The 18,295-nt window shown below is 39.1% G+C and overlaps 1 protein-coding gene across 1 annotated transcript in view; it reads left to right on the forward strand.

Moving 5' to 3' along the window:
* Positions 1–18,295, forward strand: part of RhoGAP54D (Rho GTPase activating protein at 54D) — a 192,292-nt gene that overhangs the window by 141,503 nt on the left and 32,494 nt on the right. Inside the window, exon 7 of the mRNA XM_067144916.2 lies at positions 3,297–3,563. Coding sequence (XP_067001017.2) covers positions 3,297–3,563 — 267 coding nt within the window. The remainder of the gene's footprint in view (positions 1–3,296; positions 3,564–18,295) is intronic.

An 18,295-nucleotide genomic window follows, 5' to 3' on the forward strand; every position in this document is an offset into this window, starting at 1 on the left:
CCTCACAGTTAGTAATCATCAACATTACAATCTCAAAATACACTTACATATGTAACATACATATCCATTAACATGGTTTGATTCCACAGTAAACACAACAAATTTGAATGGCACGCTCTTCTTGACGAATTACATGGTGAACTTTCACTACCACATCTCAAATTAATTTCATGACTTTCATTACACAGCACAGTATTCGGGAGATAGTAGGTTCGAACCCCACTGTCGGCAGCCCTGAAAATGGTTTTCCGTGGTTTCCCATTTTCACACCAGGCAAATGCTGGGGCTGTACCTTAATTAAGGCCACGGCCGCTTCCTTCCCACTCCTAGCCCTTTCCTGTTCCATCGTCGCCATAAAACCTACCTGTGTCGGTGCGACGTAAAGCAACTAGCAAAAAAAAAAAAAAAATCATTACACAGCAGATTTCTCTATAAAAATCACTTAAATACACGTGAGCTCACCACAAGCTTCGTTAGCATATCACGATATAACGCCGCACTGAATTATTAATTACCACCATAACTATCAACATTGCAGGCACTTAATATTCACTTGGCACTCACATCATTATTACTATATTCATATCATATCGTCTCATATTATTATTATCACTCGTAGCTTCACACAAATTGTATTATTTACCTGCGCAATGTCTTCTCTAATACCACGATATGCTGTAGTTTCTTGCTCATCATCATGATAATAATAAACATGCTGCGACCAATTACTCGAAGAATAATTCTTTGAATTAACGAAGTTCACTATCTCACTACTCGCAACAAATCACATTTCCATTACCCGTGTGTTACCAGCATTAACTTCACAATAGATGTGCCTAGATTATACTTTAACACGTCACATATGCTCGCATAAACCCGTAAACCTTTCAGTAATTACAATACAACATAATGTAAACAACACCGAAGTCGACTCCCTTCCATAAATAATCACTCACGCACATGATACCGTGAAATTTATAACATCTTGTCGCCAAACGCGTATGTAAATTGCTACATGCCAAATAATTCAATATCAAATCGCTTATTGTGCACTTATTCTCACGTCTCAACGAACTACTTCAGGACATGTCTTAACACTACTATCTTTCATTATAGCTACTAAGAATTGTGACAAAATTAACCATAAAAGAGCATTATGAATATGTGGATGATTACTGACTTGCAGACCAGGGTGTAGGTAGCGCATGGTCTAGGTCATCCTTCCCCGTAACCACACCATTGTCTCGGCTGAAACCCGCTCTCACATTTTAGCTCTCCATATTATTATTATTATTATTATTATTATTATTATTATTATTATTATTATTACCTGGATTCATTTTTGGAATCATTATTACATTCTCATGTAGATCACACCTGAAACAAGCTAGCATTAGTTTACCAAATTCACACAGAATCATTATATTCAACAATGCATACACTCCTTGATATACGTAACTATTCACAAGATACCGACATTAACTTCTCAAGTACAGCACTGGTTTCCATGTAATGGCTTGGCTCTGTATAACTGCTAGTATTTCATTACTATTTGTCACTATTGACACTCAATTAAAATACACGTCGCATATTTCGACTCCTTTTTACGACTCAGATTGTATACACTTCAACTTCCATCAATATATTCTCACAATCTGCTTGCTTTAACAACGACCTTTTTCAAGCGTCACATACATTGACTGCACGCCAACAGCAAGCCAACAACAATGACAAAGTTCTGTATTCCGCCTTTCTCATTAGAACAAAGATATGGAACAGAAGTATATTACCTTAGATGTGCAAGTTCATCTTAAGAACATACCAATGCCTATCGATATATAGGTGTTGCCACCGCCACTCTTACCAACTCTCGATATTTTACTTTACATGACATTACCCTGTTTGCAATCCCTTTGGTTTCATTTTGTATAATACACTTTATAATGTACACACAGTTTAAATTTAACATTATATACATACATTTACACATCTTTGCTCTCAAAATGAGTGTAAGTCTCTGTCTTCACGTTCACTTTCTTGCATTCTCGATGTATATAGATGAATGCAGGTCCAGACTGTTCCGGCGCCATGTTTCCGGGCCTCGTGTTCTCCGTCGTCACTCGCGTTGTTGCCTTCATTCCATATGGAAACGGCACAGTACATTATCACAGCTGCTTAATTCACGGCTTGCGCACAATACAGTCTCACATTTCTGTACGTCGCACACTATCTGTTGCCAATCCCTTGTTGAGTTCTCTCATGCTGCATTACAGACACAAACGTTAACTTTACAGCAGCTGGACACAGATCAACTCCTGAGTGACAGAACAAAACGATAGACTCAGTTCCACAGAGAGAACACTTACTACCGGGCGAGTTGGCCGTGCGCGTAGAGGCGCGCGGCTGTGAGCTTGCATCCGGGAGATAGTAGGTTCGAATCCCACTATCGGCAGCCCTGAAGATGGTTTTCCGTGGTTTCCCATTTTCACACCAGGCAAATGCTGGGGCTGTACCTTAATTAAGGCCACGGCCGCTTCCTTCCAACTCCCAGGCCTTTCCTATCCCATCGTCGCCATAAGACCTATCTGTGTCGGTGCGACGTAAAGCCCCTAGAAAAAAAAAAAAAGAACACTTACTGCACTGCTCAACTTGACAGGCTGAATTGTGTACTCCACGGGAGTACTCTCACACAACAGTACTCCATTCACTGCTCGCACACAGCACTCGCAGTGCTCCATAGCAGTACATTTGCTCAGCAGCACTGAAACTCTGACTGAACCAACTGCCAGACTCACCCACTGAGCTCAGTCGGTCTACTTTAAATTGTGAGGCTGGCTCCTTCATATACTTCTTGAAAGAAGAAATCTCTAGAGTCCTCTCGATTCGTAAGGATCTGGGTTTACCTTCCATGTCTTTCCCCTCACACCACTGGCAGGCCTCCGGCGAGAGGGCAGAGCGATGACAGAGACGAGTTGGTCTCGTGCTCCTGAATCATTCCTGACTACCTGTGAGTGGGTAGGATGAATATCAAATAGTGAAGTCGGCAGTCCCAGGCAGATCTGACCCATATCATTCCTCCGCGAGGTTTTACAACAAAATAGTGGACACTTTCACATTATTTAATTTTTCTTGTAAATACCTTCCAATAATTCATGATTGTCTTATACTCTGGACAATACGGTAATTAGAAAGGCTAGAATTTCACTCTCCATGAAACTTTTGTTAAAAACTTCTATATATGTGATTAGCTATTTCTTATTGCTTTGCAAGTATAATCTTCTTTCTTTTGTGTACAGCTGAACGATGGGAAGCGTGATGGTACTGCCGCGAATACTGTGTTCAGTTTCGTCGACCATGAGCTGACAGCTCAGGCACACTCATCTAATCCTACGGAGTCTGCTCTGGCTCAGTTGTATGCTCATGTTCAGTCAATGCCCGAGTCATCAAAGAAGAGAAAACTCATTCGTCAGTTCAACAAGGGCAATGGCCAGGGCACTCCAGTGCAGCTTGCCCGTGGACAGAAACGACACCTCCGCAGTAAGAGTCTGGGCGACTCTATCAAGGTGTCTGATTTAAATACTATTCTCTGTCTGCTTTTTTGTTTGGTAACACTATGCATTTTGCATTTACATATTCCATTAAACTGAATTTCTTTTCCTTTTAATGCTGGTGTGCTTTTTTGAAACAGCTGGCTTTGCAAATGTTTTATCAGCATGTGAGGCATGGTATTTGGATTAAGGAGCATCCTGGAAAGTTCATATTGGAATTAATCTTGGATTTTTATGACAGCGTTGCACTCAGAATAAACTTTCAAGGTATTGGTTTTGTTCAGTACATAATCCTATTGGTGTCTGGTTGGCCATTTTTGTTCTGTACTTAGCATATCTTCAGTATGTATTATGCGCTGAACACGACCTAATACGTTGAAAGTTTATTTTGAGTTCATAATGGAAACCTAAGTAATAAGTTATCATAATACAGTAGAACTCCAATTATCTGTAATAATTGGGAATTGACATAATCCATATGTAGATAATCGGGTTAGAAATGAACATTAGTCTGGCAACATGTGAAATTGCATTTAGTTACTGCACATATTAAACAGCAAAGTTTCCAAATATCTGAACTCAGAAGTATTTCCAAATTCAACATTCAGTAAAGAGTTAAAAGGAACTCTTCATATTGCACTGCTGAAAAGAACTTTACTTCTATATGTACATTCTAAAGACAGTTTTAAAATATTTAAACAGGCTTGTGCAACAAAGTTAGTTGCTTTGACATGTTGGAAATGCACTAACTGTACTGACCTGCTGCAACACAGTAGTATAGGACAGTAGGCAGGATATGACCCAAACAAAGTAATGTACATTACTGCTGTCCGAGAGGAGTGGTAGAGAGGGTAGGAGGGGGCCTAGGTGACAGACAGTCACATGCATTGTAAGAACTCTCCTTCACTCTTCTCTCTCCAACGGTCAGTACATGGAATTATGTGATAGGGAAAGGGGTCCTTTTTCACTCTAAATGTGTTTGGGTCATGCCTAGCCTACTGACCTGTAACTGGGCCGTGACTCCTATTGCTGTTTTGACTGGGAATAGGGGTGGTAGAGGGGAGGGAAGCTCTAAAGTCATTGTGCTGCCATGAAAATCGGTATCTGGCGTTCGGATAGTTGGATTTTTACTGTATGTTGTTCTTGTATGAATGTAATCGTTAACATGTCATTCAAGTACAGGGTGCTAAGAAATCATATGCAGGAGACAGAAATGATCTGAAATAGCAGTGTTCTTGTAAGCAGAGTGTTGTTTGTTCCCATAATGTTATTTTAAATTTCTTTTTAACACGTATGTACATATTTTTTATAAAGAATACATTCATAAAGTCAATGGGTATATTTTAAAAATGCAAACAATGGATGTACCGGTTGCTTGATACTTAAGTGGGTGTTGCACTCATACACATACAAACATGAATACTTGCCACTAATCACTGTCATAGTGTGTTGGTCCAAAAATTCTTTCATTTCCAGATGTACTATCAATCACTTTAATAGACACTGTGTTTTGGGGGGCAGTGGGGGATGACACACCTTTGCCCCTTTCTCTACAGGGTCAGGTATGAAATGAGATGAATCTTCTTAGCAAGCAAGCTTTTATAATTGTATGATCTGTATGGAAATTTCTGCAACTTAACATGGCTGCTTCATGCAAAACTGAAGTTCACCAGGTAAACTATCAGATATAAACCAGTAAGTTTTTTTACCTGGAGATTTGACCATCTGTTGTACAATTTGTCAGAGGGGCTTTTGAAATGATATGCATTGGGCATGATATAATTTCCCCATCATTGTTTCAGTCTGAATCCAATTTCCATTTTTCTCTCATTTGTGCCAAAATGAGAACATAATGAATTGACTGATTAAAATTGACTTAATAATTGAAATAGCAGTCATCATCCATCACTTGTTATACCTTTTTATAAATTGGTTTGGTTGTTACCAGTGAAGTTGCTCACTTATGGCAAAATTAAAATTACAATTCAAAAATTATCAATCTCATACTTGTTATTTAGAAATTGCTGTGCTTCATGGGCGAGTTTTATTACTGCACTGTTGTTAATGCAGGTATTGTTATTATAAAAAATGTGCATTTTTATGTGATCATTAGATTATTTATTAATATTGATATTCTGTACAATTCTAAATGGGTCTGTTAAGTTCATCCACCTTTCAGGGAGTTGCAGTAGAAATGTAAGTAGGGAAGAAATCTGATGAATATATGTCGTACTGATATTTGAAGCAAGTATTGATAAAGAGCAGGTCGAAGGATGACCCGTAGATTCGCTTGCATAAAAGAACTGAAAGTTGGCTACTCCATTTTTGTAGTTTCTCTTTTACCTGCTGATGAAAACAAACTGGACTGTTGATCTCTTCTGTGTTTATTTTGTATGCATGCACAATGGAAGTGTGTGTTGTAGTATGCTGAATCTGTTATGATTTGTATCATTGTCTTACTCAGCATTATTTACAGCCTTGTAGATTCTTAAAAATATTGTATACAGTCGGAACTGGTTACGACTACAGCCGGAACTTGTTACGACGTTTTTATGGGGACCAAAAAAAATAACGTCCTAAAGAGGGAACATGCTAAAAAATGAAAAACAATTACGCTGTTTAATTTAGGATTAGGTTTGAACATAATAGTTATGTTGAAAACAAAAAAACAAGTGTTTAGAATTATAATTAATGAAATAAATAATGAAATGATGCATTTTAAGAACACCAACAAAGCAAAACATCAAGGAAAAACATTTTTTAGATATGCGAACTATACGCGTCGTTTATAATTATGTTTAAAGTTTTCGTAGGAATGTTCAACATCTGTGCTATTTGCACACGTTTCCTGTGTGGATTACCATCCACTTCTCAATAAACTTTAATTTTTCATCATATGTAAAATGTCTAGCTTTCTTCCTCTCCTTAACTGAAGGCTGCTTGGCAGGGGCTCTCCATTCTTCACATTTCAGTTTGTAGTAGGAGTCACATCTTGTGTCATCTAATATTTGTGTCATGTACTCTAATGTTGATCGTCGACAAACTTGCATAAGGGACCATCTTAGCATCGCATTCGGCTGGTATTGTGAGGGAATCCTCGGAAATCATAAAGCTGGGCTTTCAGACAGGAATCGAAATTGCCTCTTCTTAACACGAATCTAGTATTTTAATATTATCAGATAAGACCAGAACAGATGTTGCACCTAACATACATAAAGCCATGGGAGGTATTGTGATTGCCTTTTACTGTTTTGGTGATGGAGAATTTTACATTTACGTTTTTGTGTTAAAACGTCATAAAAACTGCAGTTACTTCCTTAGTGTAAGATTTAAAAAGTTTGTATCATTTCCCACTCGTACTGGCTTGTTCAGCGAGCGCGCTTTTCAGCAGAGCTCAAGGTCATGAATAACGGAAATTTCTGGAGTTTTGATGATAATTTTTTCTCTTTCCAATTTCTTTAAGGTTAGGAATGGGCAAAATTTAATATAATGCATTCAAGAACTTTTGAGAATCGATACTTCAAAACCATATTCTAGAGTTCAACATAACCTTTAAAAGTCGATGTAGGCCTAATTTACATGGTACAACATTTCCATAAATTTACTACGAACTGTACAGTATACAAGTGACCAAATTACAATGGAAGATAAAAAGAAAAGGAAGGGGTTTTGTCATCATGTTTGGCGCTTTTGTATCTAATGTAATTTACTTTATTTTATTAGATTAGAGAATTTCAAAACTACTTGTGATCAGTTGTTGTTTGGCTTGGTGGTGTTAGATATTTAGATGAATTTGGCTGACATGAAAGAAGTTTTCACAGGAAACTGATGAAGTTTCCCCTGGTAAAACTGAATGTAAAATAACGAGATTTTTAAATCACGTAATTAATGTTTGAAGCCAGCCCCGCGGTCTAGCCTGCCTGCCTCTCACGCAGAGGCCCCGTGTTTGATTCGCAGGCAGGTCAGGCGTTTTTACCTGCATATGAGGGCTGGTTCTAGGTCCACTCAGCTTGTGTGATTGCCGTTAATTAAGGAACACTGACGGTGAGATGTCGACTTCGGTCTAGAGAGGCAGGAATAATGTCCGAGAGGATTCGGCACTCTGAACATGCGCCACTTCGTAATCTGCAGGCCTTCGGGCTTAGCAGTGGTCTCTTGGTAGGTAAAGGCCCATTAGAGCTGTAGTTTGATTTGGCTTAGGGGTGCAAAGTGTTAATGGTTTTAAATCTTTCCCAGTTTTTCAGTTTTCCCCCGTGTTTTTTTTTTTTTTTTCCACGGTCCCTCCCAGTATGGAGAATTGAGGTTCCACTATAAATATTTATAATGTTGAAGTTGTCCATTCTGAATGTTATTGCTGAAGGGTCATCGTGAAAGCTTACTTCAATGAATTGGGCGCTAGGAATTGACTTACCGGGCGAAAGGTCCGTGCTTTTACGAGTCGTGCAGCTGTGAGCTTGCATCTGGAAGATAGTGGGTTCGAATCCCACTGTCAGCAGCCCTGAAGGTGGTTTTCTGTGGTTTCCCATTCTCACACCAGGCAAACGCTAGGGCTGTATCTTAATTAAGGCCACGACCGCTGCCTTCCCACTCCTAGGTGTTTCCTATTCCATCGTCGCGATAAGACCTGTCTGTGTCAGTGCGGACGTAAAGATAAAAGGGAATTGACTTTCGGACACAGCTGTGCCATACTGGTCATGATAAATGGCACTTGTCATGTGATATCCAGGTATTGAATTTCATGCCTGAAGTCAGACTGTGTTGCCTGCATGTGTGTCCTGCAATCCAACAATTGCTTATTTGTATGCAGAGGTTATCAGTAAACATGGTTATTTTGACTCTTGTAAGGTCCAGGCAGTTGCAGAGGTGTATGCAGATTGCAAATTCATGTTGTATGCTAACAGACCATGTCTAATAATAATAATAATAATGATGATGATAATAATAACAATGTTTTTTTTATGTCCGATTAACTACTTCTGTTTTTGGAGGTGCCAAGGTGCTGGAATTTTGTCCCACAGGAATTCTTTTATGTGCCAGTAAATCTACCAGCACGAAGCTGGCGTTTATGAACACCTTCCAATACCACATGACTGAGACAGGATGTCCGATGTCCCTCAACCTGCTTTTGCCCCTCTTCCTCTTAATGCATTTAAGAGATAGTTGGTTCAAACCCTACTGTCAGAAGCCCTGAGGAAGGTTTTCTATGGTTTCTCAATTTCACATCGGGCAAATGCTGGAACTTGATCTAACAGTAAACACAGACAAATCTAAAGTTATTAAAATTATGCAGATACAATGTTATTTGGTTCCAAGAAAACAATGGCACTCCTTCAGCAAAAACTCGTTTTGTTATCTATCCCTGGCTTCATCCAGATCAGGAATTTTGAGTTATAAATTACTCATTTTATCCTACATTGACTTACCACTTACTATCCATTCCTGCAAGAAAAGTATGACGGTTCTTGGAAGATGTTGATAAAGTTGTTAAGAGTACGTTAAAGGAGATCTTATCCCTTCCTGTCACTCCCCCCCTGTGGGTGGGGGCAGTAGAATAACACCCACAGTAAAGAGGTGACTGGAAAGGGTTCTTAACTTGGTGCATGTGTTGGCGACCACGGGACCCTTAGCTGAGTCCATACTTGCTCCCCGTCTACACATGTACCATCTGACCACCCTTGGTCAACTCTTGTTTTTTTCAGACCCCAAAGCTATTAGGTTCTGACGGCTAGGGCATCTTTCCTTTTCACGCCCTTCGTGGCCCTTCTCTTTCTTGGGCTGGTACTGTATTTTCAAATTGTTATATAGAGGACTAGCTGATGTACCTGTGCTTTGCTGCAGAGTTCTACATTGCATACAGAATTCTAGTTTAGGTGGTGTACACGTTATAAGTAAGACTATATTAAATTGCATAGCTCTTAATGTTACCCTAGAAATGCGATGGGGAAGTCGCTGAATGTCTTTCCTTATGTGAAGACTGGGTTAGGGAATTTTCATTGTAATGGTAGACACTCTTGCCTACCATCAGTCACAATCAAGTTGGGTAGTTTTCATTATAATGGCAGACACTCATTCTCTACCTGCCTTTTTTAGATCCTCAGAAAGACTGTCTTGGTGGTTTTCCCAACTGAAGTCAACATAGTTCATTACAGTGACGCCAGTAGGAATGTCGCGATTAAAAGCAATGCTATCATATGAAATAATCAAATGATAGCCACACATTTTCTCACTTTTAATGAACAGTAATAGGCTGCCGAACTAACAGTCCAATGTTCCAGTGCTGGAATGACCAGGCCGCTGACAGCCGTGAGCCATAAACACTTTCATTTCCGGGGGAGGGGGGGATAGTGTAGAGTCCCAGGGCAGAAACTACCCTATGCCCCTTTACTCATCTGTTTAATAGGAGTACCCGGTGAGTCAGAGAATCTCAATTCACTACACTGCCAGGGGAAAACCTATCTGACTTTTCCTCAGCCAGAGGAGAAACACCCTCTTCGCTGCTAATTTGGAATAAAATTTTAGAATTTAATAAAAATGAAGCGGAAGAAGCTTTTCTTAAGAAACGTTTCTTTTCAGGGTTGAACTTTGAGTTAATTAGTAAATTGTGGTGCTATAATTTGGAATAGGCATAAATTGTAATTCTAGAACAGGTCATAAGTGAACTTCTGCCATTATTCTGTTAAGTGTGCACACTGATCATTCCAATCAGCGTGTCAAGGTAGAGATCGAATAGCTGGTATACTATGCTGAACCAGTGTGTTATGTATCAGCAGTATCAGAATATGTATGAACCAGAGGAATGGAATGTTAAAGAATAAAGTTATCTCACTCCCCAGTTATTTCCCGCCAATATTCTGCCAGGCTGTTATACTTGGTACTCAACAATAATCCCATCTATCGGAGATGAGTGGCAGTATAAGAGACAAAGAAAATCACAACAAAGAATGGTCAATGTAATGTTATTGTTGATCAATTTTTTGAGATTTTGATATTGTAGGCCTTCAGATTTAGTTTTCTTCCAACTATGAAATACCACTTATCATAGTCGGCACGGTGAAACTGAATAAAACATAAATGATCGGGAGTCGTATTCTCTATAACTTTTTTTGTACCGTATAATCCCAAATACCACCCACATTTTTTTGCCCAAAATATTGGTTCTAAATCTTGGGTGCGAGTCGTATTCAAGCCGTTCATTCTCGTGAATATTTACTATGTTTACATGGAGTATTAAAATAGATTTGAATATGGTTACCGTACTCAATATACCACATATATATGTGCATTCAGGTCTTATTGTGTTTTAGTTGCGTTCTAGAAAACAAGATTGATTTTCTTCTCGGTACGGTTACAGTTGCATGTAAATGCGAAATGTAAGGCAATGAAATACGGTAAATCAAAGAATATGGGTAAATATGAAAGCCGCTGCTGCGGATGCTCAATCGTCATTTGTTTCGCAAGTGTTGCTGGCAAACTGGGTGCGCGAATAGCTGATCTCGCGGGATATTGTACTTTGCAAGAGTCGAGACTGTTGGTTACGGAAGTCTACCTCACTCACATTCGAGTTCCGTATCTGTCCCATGAAAGTGCTGTCTCAGTAGTAAGCGATGGATTCAAAACGGCCTCTGCAGTCATTTACTATGCGTGAGAAACTTAGTTGTAAGCAAAGCTGAAATATATGGAAATCGTGCCATTGGCAGAAGGCACGATATTGATGAATCTTGTATTCGTCGGAAGAAGAAGGAAAAACTTCTAAAAAGTAACGGCGATCGCAGAGCGTTCCGCGGGCGGAATGCAGTTTTACTGCAAACTTTTATCGGAGAAAGGGATTGTGCATTCGGAGACATACGTCTATTTCACAACGTCTCACTGGGGCATATGAAAAAAATTAATGGCCTTTCAGCGTGACATTATTCATTTGAGGAAACAACATTCTTATTCACTTTCGCAATTTGGGAATGTTGACCAGACACCTGTCTATTTTGAAATGCCATTGGGAAATACAGTCTAAACGAAGGGTTCTAAAAGTGTAACCATCAGAACAGGTGGTAATGAAAAGCAACGATGCACGGTAATGTTGTGCGTATTAGCGGATGGAACCACACTCCCTCCATATATGTTTCTGAAAAGGAAAACACTTCCGAAAGGAAACTTGCCGTCCGGTGTTGTTAGAACACGAGTCCGCTGGATGGACAGTGCGTTAGTTAAGGACTGGGTGAAGTGCGTTCGGCAACGTCGCCCGGGAGCTTTGTTCCAAAAACAAAACATGCTTGTGTTGGACAGTTACCGAGGACATACAACTGACGCCGTAAAAGATATGATGAGGAAAGGAAAAACCAATCTTACGATAATTCCCGGAGACTCACTTCTATTCTACAGCCGTTGGATGTGTGCGTGAACTGGCCTTTCAAAACTGCAATGAAACAGTTGTACATCGAGTGGATGTCTGATGGTGATCACACGTTAACACCAACCGGACGATTGAAGAGGCCTGAAGTGGGACTAATATGCAGCTGGATCCCAACGATCTAGTGTCCAGAGCTTTATGAAATGTGGAATTCCAAATTCAGTGGACGGTAGTGAGGACGACTATTTGTGGAAAGATGCCAGCGACAAAGTTCCTATGGTGGAACTTTAGATGGTAATGGTGAATTCTGAATGATTTGAGTATTGGACAGATTTTATTTACAATTTTTGTGATGATTTTATTAATAGTAAGCTGTTTGAATTTATATTCGTGGTATATTTTGAAGAAAATTAAATAGGTATGTAAGTTATTTGATTTTTATTTTTTTCCGTATTTTGACGTCTCATTTAGGTTGTGGGTCTTATTCGGTGGCGGGTGGTATTTGGGATTATACGGTAGTACTTTTCAATAGGACCAATAACATAGGTATTTAAAAGTTAAATTTTAGGCGCATTCTCGTAAACTATCATTTCATCCAGGTTGAATAAAATTGTTCATATCTTAGGCAGTAGTTTCTTATTCCCTGACTTTATATACCGATTTTCATTAAATTCAGTGTATGCATTTTCTCCTGGGTTGGCATTGATATGGACTTAGTAAAAAAATACCAATTCATGAATATTTCTGTTATCATAGCCGGTACGGTGAAAATGTAGAAACCGAGCTGGATAGCTGCAGTCGCTTAAGTGCGGCCAGTATCCAGTATTCGGGAGAGAGTAGGTTCGAACCCCACTGTCGGCAGCCCTGAAAATGGTTTTCCGTGGTTTCCCATTTTCACACCAGGCAAATGCTGGGGCTGTACCTTAATTAAGGCCACGGCCGCTTCCTTCCCACTCCCAGCCCTTTCCTGTCCCATCGCCGCCATAAGACCTATCTGTGTCGGTGCGACGTAAAGCAACTTGCAAAAAAAAAAAAAAAAAAAAAGAAAATGTAAAAGACATAAAGATAAGCAGTTTAAATCTGTATAACTTCAGTTATGTGGTATTTATTAATAGGACTACTAATAACATAAGAATCTTCCAGTCTCTATGTACGAGTACGGTTTGAAAAGTTCTCCGAATCACCGCTAGATGTCAGTGCTAGAGCAACGAAGTTCCCGCGCAATAATCACACATCCTTTGTGAGTGAACATGTGGCGCTCAGTGCTCTAGCTGCAGGAGTGTGGTAGTGATGACTCTTTGTTGTTGATCCCGCGTAGTGATTTGTGACAATGGAAAAAACTGAGATTCGAGCAGTGATTAAATACTTTGTAAAGAAAGGTATGAAAGCAAAGGAAATTCATGCCGACTTTCAGAACACGCTGGGGGACTGCTCCTTCATTTTCAACTGTTACTATGTGGACCAGCGAGTTTAAATTTGGTCGGGAGAGCTTGGATTATGATCCGCGTAGTGGACGGCCAAAAAGTGTTACTACCCCAGAATTTATCGCAAAAGTGCATAAAATGGTCATGGAGGATCGTCGATTGAAAGTGCGGGAGATTGCTGAAGCTGTAGGGATGTCTCATGAACGGGTATATTAGATTTTAATTGAAGAATTGGGTATGAAAAAATTAACCGCAAGATGGGTGCCGCAGCTCTTGACATTGGACAATAAACGCAGCAGATTGGAAATGTCCGAACAAAGTCTGGCCCATTTGCAGTGCAACCAACGAGATTTTTTGCGCCGGTTTGTGACTACAGATGAAACTTGGGTCCACTACTATACCCCAGAGACAAAACAGCAGTTAAAGCAGTGGAAACATGCTGATTCACCACCACCAAAGAAAGCAAAGGCTGTGCATTCGGCCAGAAAGGTCATGGCCTCAGTTTTCTGGGATGTAAAAGGCATTCTGCTGATAGATTATCTTCCTAGTGGCCAAACAATTACGGGGCAATACTATGCAAACCTCCTAGACCAACTACAGGAAAAGATACGCGAAACAACGCCTTGTTTGGCAAGGAAAAAGGTCATCTTTCATCAGGACAATGCTCCGCCGCACACAAGTGTTATTGCCATGGCAAAACTTCATGAACTGGGGTACGAATTGTTGCCACATCCACCTTATTCACCTGATTTGGCACCATCAGACTTTCATCTATTCCCCAATCTGAAAGTTTTCCTTGGTGGACGGAGATTTTCTACGAGGGAAGAACTGACAGCCGAATTGGAGAGGTATTTTGCAGGCCTGGAGGAATCTCATTTTCGAGATGGAATCAAGGCATTGGAACATCGCTGGACCAAATGCATTAGTCTACTGGGAGACTATGTTGAAAAATAAAAGCAGTTCCACCGAGGTAAGATACTTAATTCTAGTACATTCCGAGAACTTTTCAAACCACCTACATATTATATTTGGAAGTACAAATCGTAACATACGCTAGTTATAAGCTGGTGGTTGGGCACACCTTCTACAGCATGGCTTTATTCAGAAGGGGTGGGAACAAAACTATTTTTAAAAGTTTCAAAAAGACGGGACCTTGAATGTTCTCGATAGCAGTGCATGGGTGATGAGATGGCAGTGAAGATGACGTCATTTGGAATGACGACATGCCGGTGGCAGGGAAGTTGGGAGCACAAGACAGTAATTCAAATGAAAGCATTAATCAGGTTTACTCAGGTTTACTATGTGGTAGGCCTACTGCTCAACTGACAGAGACATGTGATTGGGCATTAAGTTCTTTTGTATCGATATTGCATACTATGATAATACAATACCCTTACCCCTTTTCACTATGAGGTTGAGTATGAAGTGAGACGAATCTTCATAGCGAGCTTTTCAACTGTATGCCTTTCCTGACATCATCATCATCAGAGGAATTAATGAGGGATGAAATGAATTACATGATACAAGTAACTAAAACTATTTATATTTACTTGATACGTAGGCCTGAAGGTTGTGTTCACTATTTCATACCTGCCAACCCTTCCGATTTACCCAGAAACCTTCCGTTTCTTTTGACTCTCTTCCAATTTTTCAATTTATTTTTTGTTCTTCCTATTTTTGACCAATATAACCTCGGTACAGTCAATAATCTGCCCCTAGAATAAACTATTGCGTTCTTGAGTAATTTGCGCAATGTCATTTTCAAGTGTATTTATTTGGCAAGTGTATCGTCCATTGTTTTCGTGTGTTGTATGTTTTAAAGCTGGGAATTTGGGACGGCAATCATCCTACAAGCGAGAGAGACTAGCGCACACTAGCGACTCCATTAATTGGAACAAAAGATCAAGTTTCTTGTACGCTCGCTGTTAACATCGTTTCTGTGTGTAGTGTAGCAAAGGCTTTTCAGTCTATCAAACACATAGCAAATACAATGTAAATTAAAACACTAAAAGCATATCTGTAAAACACACACTAACATACAAAGAATGACATGTTTCGTTCTACAAGAACATCCTCAGATTCTATCAAATCACTTAAAATAAGCTTATATATGTACAGTATTGTTTACGTAGCGTAAACTTGTCAAAGATAGAGAGATAAGTGATAACATGAAACAGTAATGACAAAAAATAAATTATGTACAATTATAATATAGTGAAAAACTTACGTATTTATCTAGACTGCCGATGTTAAGTCTGTTGTCACCAAACACTTTCAGGACTGAAATAGTGTTTGGTGACAACAGACTTAACATCGGCAGTCTAGATAAATACGTAAGTTTTTCACTATATTATAATTGTACATAATTTATTTTTTGTCATTACTGTTTCATGTTATCACTTATCTCTCTATCTTTGACAAGTTTACGCTACGTAAACAATACTGTACATATATAAGCTTATTTTAAGTGATTTGATAGAATCTGAGGATGTTCTTGTAGAACGAAACATGTCATTCTTTGTATGTTAGTGTGTGTTTTACAGATATGCTTTTAGTGTTTTAATTTACATTGTATTTGCTATGTGTTTGATAGACTGAAAAGCCTTTGCTACATTTAACTAAGTCAACACTGGAAAACATGGCTTCATTTTTAACAAACAAATCTGTGTGTAGTTTCGTTGGAGTTGTAGGCCCCTTGCCGGTTGCAGGTCTTTCGATTTGACGCCCTTAGGTGACCTGTGTGTCGTGATGAGGATGAAATGATGATAGCAGCCCCCGTGCCAGTGAAATTAACCAGTTATGGTTAAAATTACCTACCCTGCCAGGAATCTAACCCGGGACCCCTGTGACCAAAGGTCAGCACGTTAACCATTTAGCCATGGGCCCAGACACCTTGTAACTGTAGGCCTTTTTTCATCAAGACCTTGGCGCCTTATATGCGATGAAATCAAAGAATTAAAATATCTTCCTTGTTTGATTTATAGAAGTTGGCAGGTATGCTATTTATTGTCTTTTTACATTTAGAAATACTGTCTTCCAATGAAAGTAGCCAGTATAACTCAAATGCATACAAAAAGAATAGTGTACAATGTTTACATGTGTAATTTATAGCCTAGAAGTCATGTATTCACCGCACAAAATTTGAGGTTATTGCATATTGGACCCCCCTTACTTTTTTGGCTGTAAAAGTGGGAGGAAAAAAGAGGTCTAATATGCAAATAAATGCAGTAAATTTATCAAACATGTCTCTTGAAAATGCTAATAGAAGATGACAATATTAGAGGACAAAATTTTTCTTTCAGTGAGGCAGTCAATGGATACTAAGTTACTCTCATTGCAATTTGGAGTACCATCCATTTCCAGCACTTGTCTTTTGTTCAGTCCTCTTCTCTTGGAGATGATGTTGAATGTCTGGCACAAATTTTGAAACCTGTCAGTGAAGATTGCTTGATCCATCTACACACAACTGCACTAATGTAGAGTGTTTACTTGTGGGCCAGTTCAAAGTATATATTTAGCTTTCACAATTATATTGTACTTAAAAATATATTTTCAGCTTATTAGGTCATCTTGTGCACCTATAGTACATGCCGAAGAGATGTGTTAATGCAGAACAAATATGGCCAACCAGGCACCAGTGGGAATCCACAACCCTGTACCATTCTCATTGCATGGCAGTTCTATTGTAGTATTTAATTTAATGTTACATCTGTTTTTAACATTTTTTCCCTTTGTTCTATGCTATAATTCTGTACATTCTATTTTTACTGTGTTCATTAAAATGAAGGTACCATTATTTCAGTCTTTCAATAAACACAACGCTGAAGGGATCAAGAGAAAGGTATACTATGGCAGTTCATAATTGGAGTAATATTCTTTATTCTTTATTATTTTTCTCCAGATCTACAGTAAAAAAATACCCATTTGATCTGATAAATGAGAAAAATAACAATGTCCAGCCTATAGCCAGAATAAACTAAAATGAACAACAGATGCTGATATGTGGCCCATGAACAACTCCTTATTGGAGATCCATTGGTCATGGCACTACGGCAGTAAACGGCACATGTAGTTCACAAACCTACATCTCTACAGTGACAAACAGGCAAAATCAAAATGGCAAAATAGAATGGCAGAATTAAATACAATAAGGCACACTAAAATGAAATGTGCCACTGATAGAGGCAATGGCAATGAGCGACTGATGCTGATAACCAGTTGACTTAATAAAGTTGCGTACCTGCTGGGGTTACATAACATTAACCATGTCCCAGATTTGCTTGCCTGAGTAAGCCAGTCTGGCAACACAATTCCACTCCTGGTGAACCCCGGCAAGATCACGTTTTCTGCTCAGTGCGCTGACTTTTCTGTTTACACAGGGCAGTCCTCTACCATTAAATTACTTAATGTCTCTACTACACTTATTCAATGTACTGAGCTGTCCTAATCTCTATTACCACACAAGCACTGCACTGTTTAGAGTTCCAACTTCGTACTCAATTGCGCAGTAAGAAAGCAGTCCAACGTTTCGAACTCTTCAACTAAATACTCTGCGAAACAAACTTACTCAATATCAACCCCCACACTGAAGATTAAATTTACTATACGGGCATAGCGCTCCACTTCATACTCAGTTGTGCAATAAGAAAGTCATCCAGTGTTTCCTACCCTTTAAGTAAATACTCTGTGAAACAACATTGCTCTAAATCACCCCCAAAAATAAAATTTACTATACAGAATTATATGACCATATACCAACGTAACTATAAACATATCTCCACGTCACACTTCACCAATACGTTCATACGTTCACTCTACAACAACTACCACCGTGTGCCATCACACCACCTCATTCACCTCCTCTCTTTAACCATAAGCATTGCACCAATAACTTCACCCTCCAAACACTAACCACAGTGACATAATACCACATTTACCTTAACAGTCCAAATACATCACTCCCATCTCTACATTCAGTT

The sequence above is a fragment of the Anabrus simplex genome, chromosome 1 (assembly GCF_040414725.1).
Source record: "Anabrus simplex isolate iqAnaSimp1 chromosome 1, ASM4041472v1, whole genome shotgun sequence".
Lineage (NCBI taxonomy): Eukaryota > Metazoa > Arthropoda > Insecta > Orthoptera > Tettigoniidae > Anabrus > Anabrus simplex.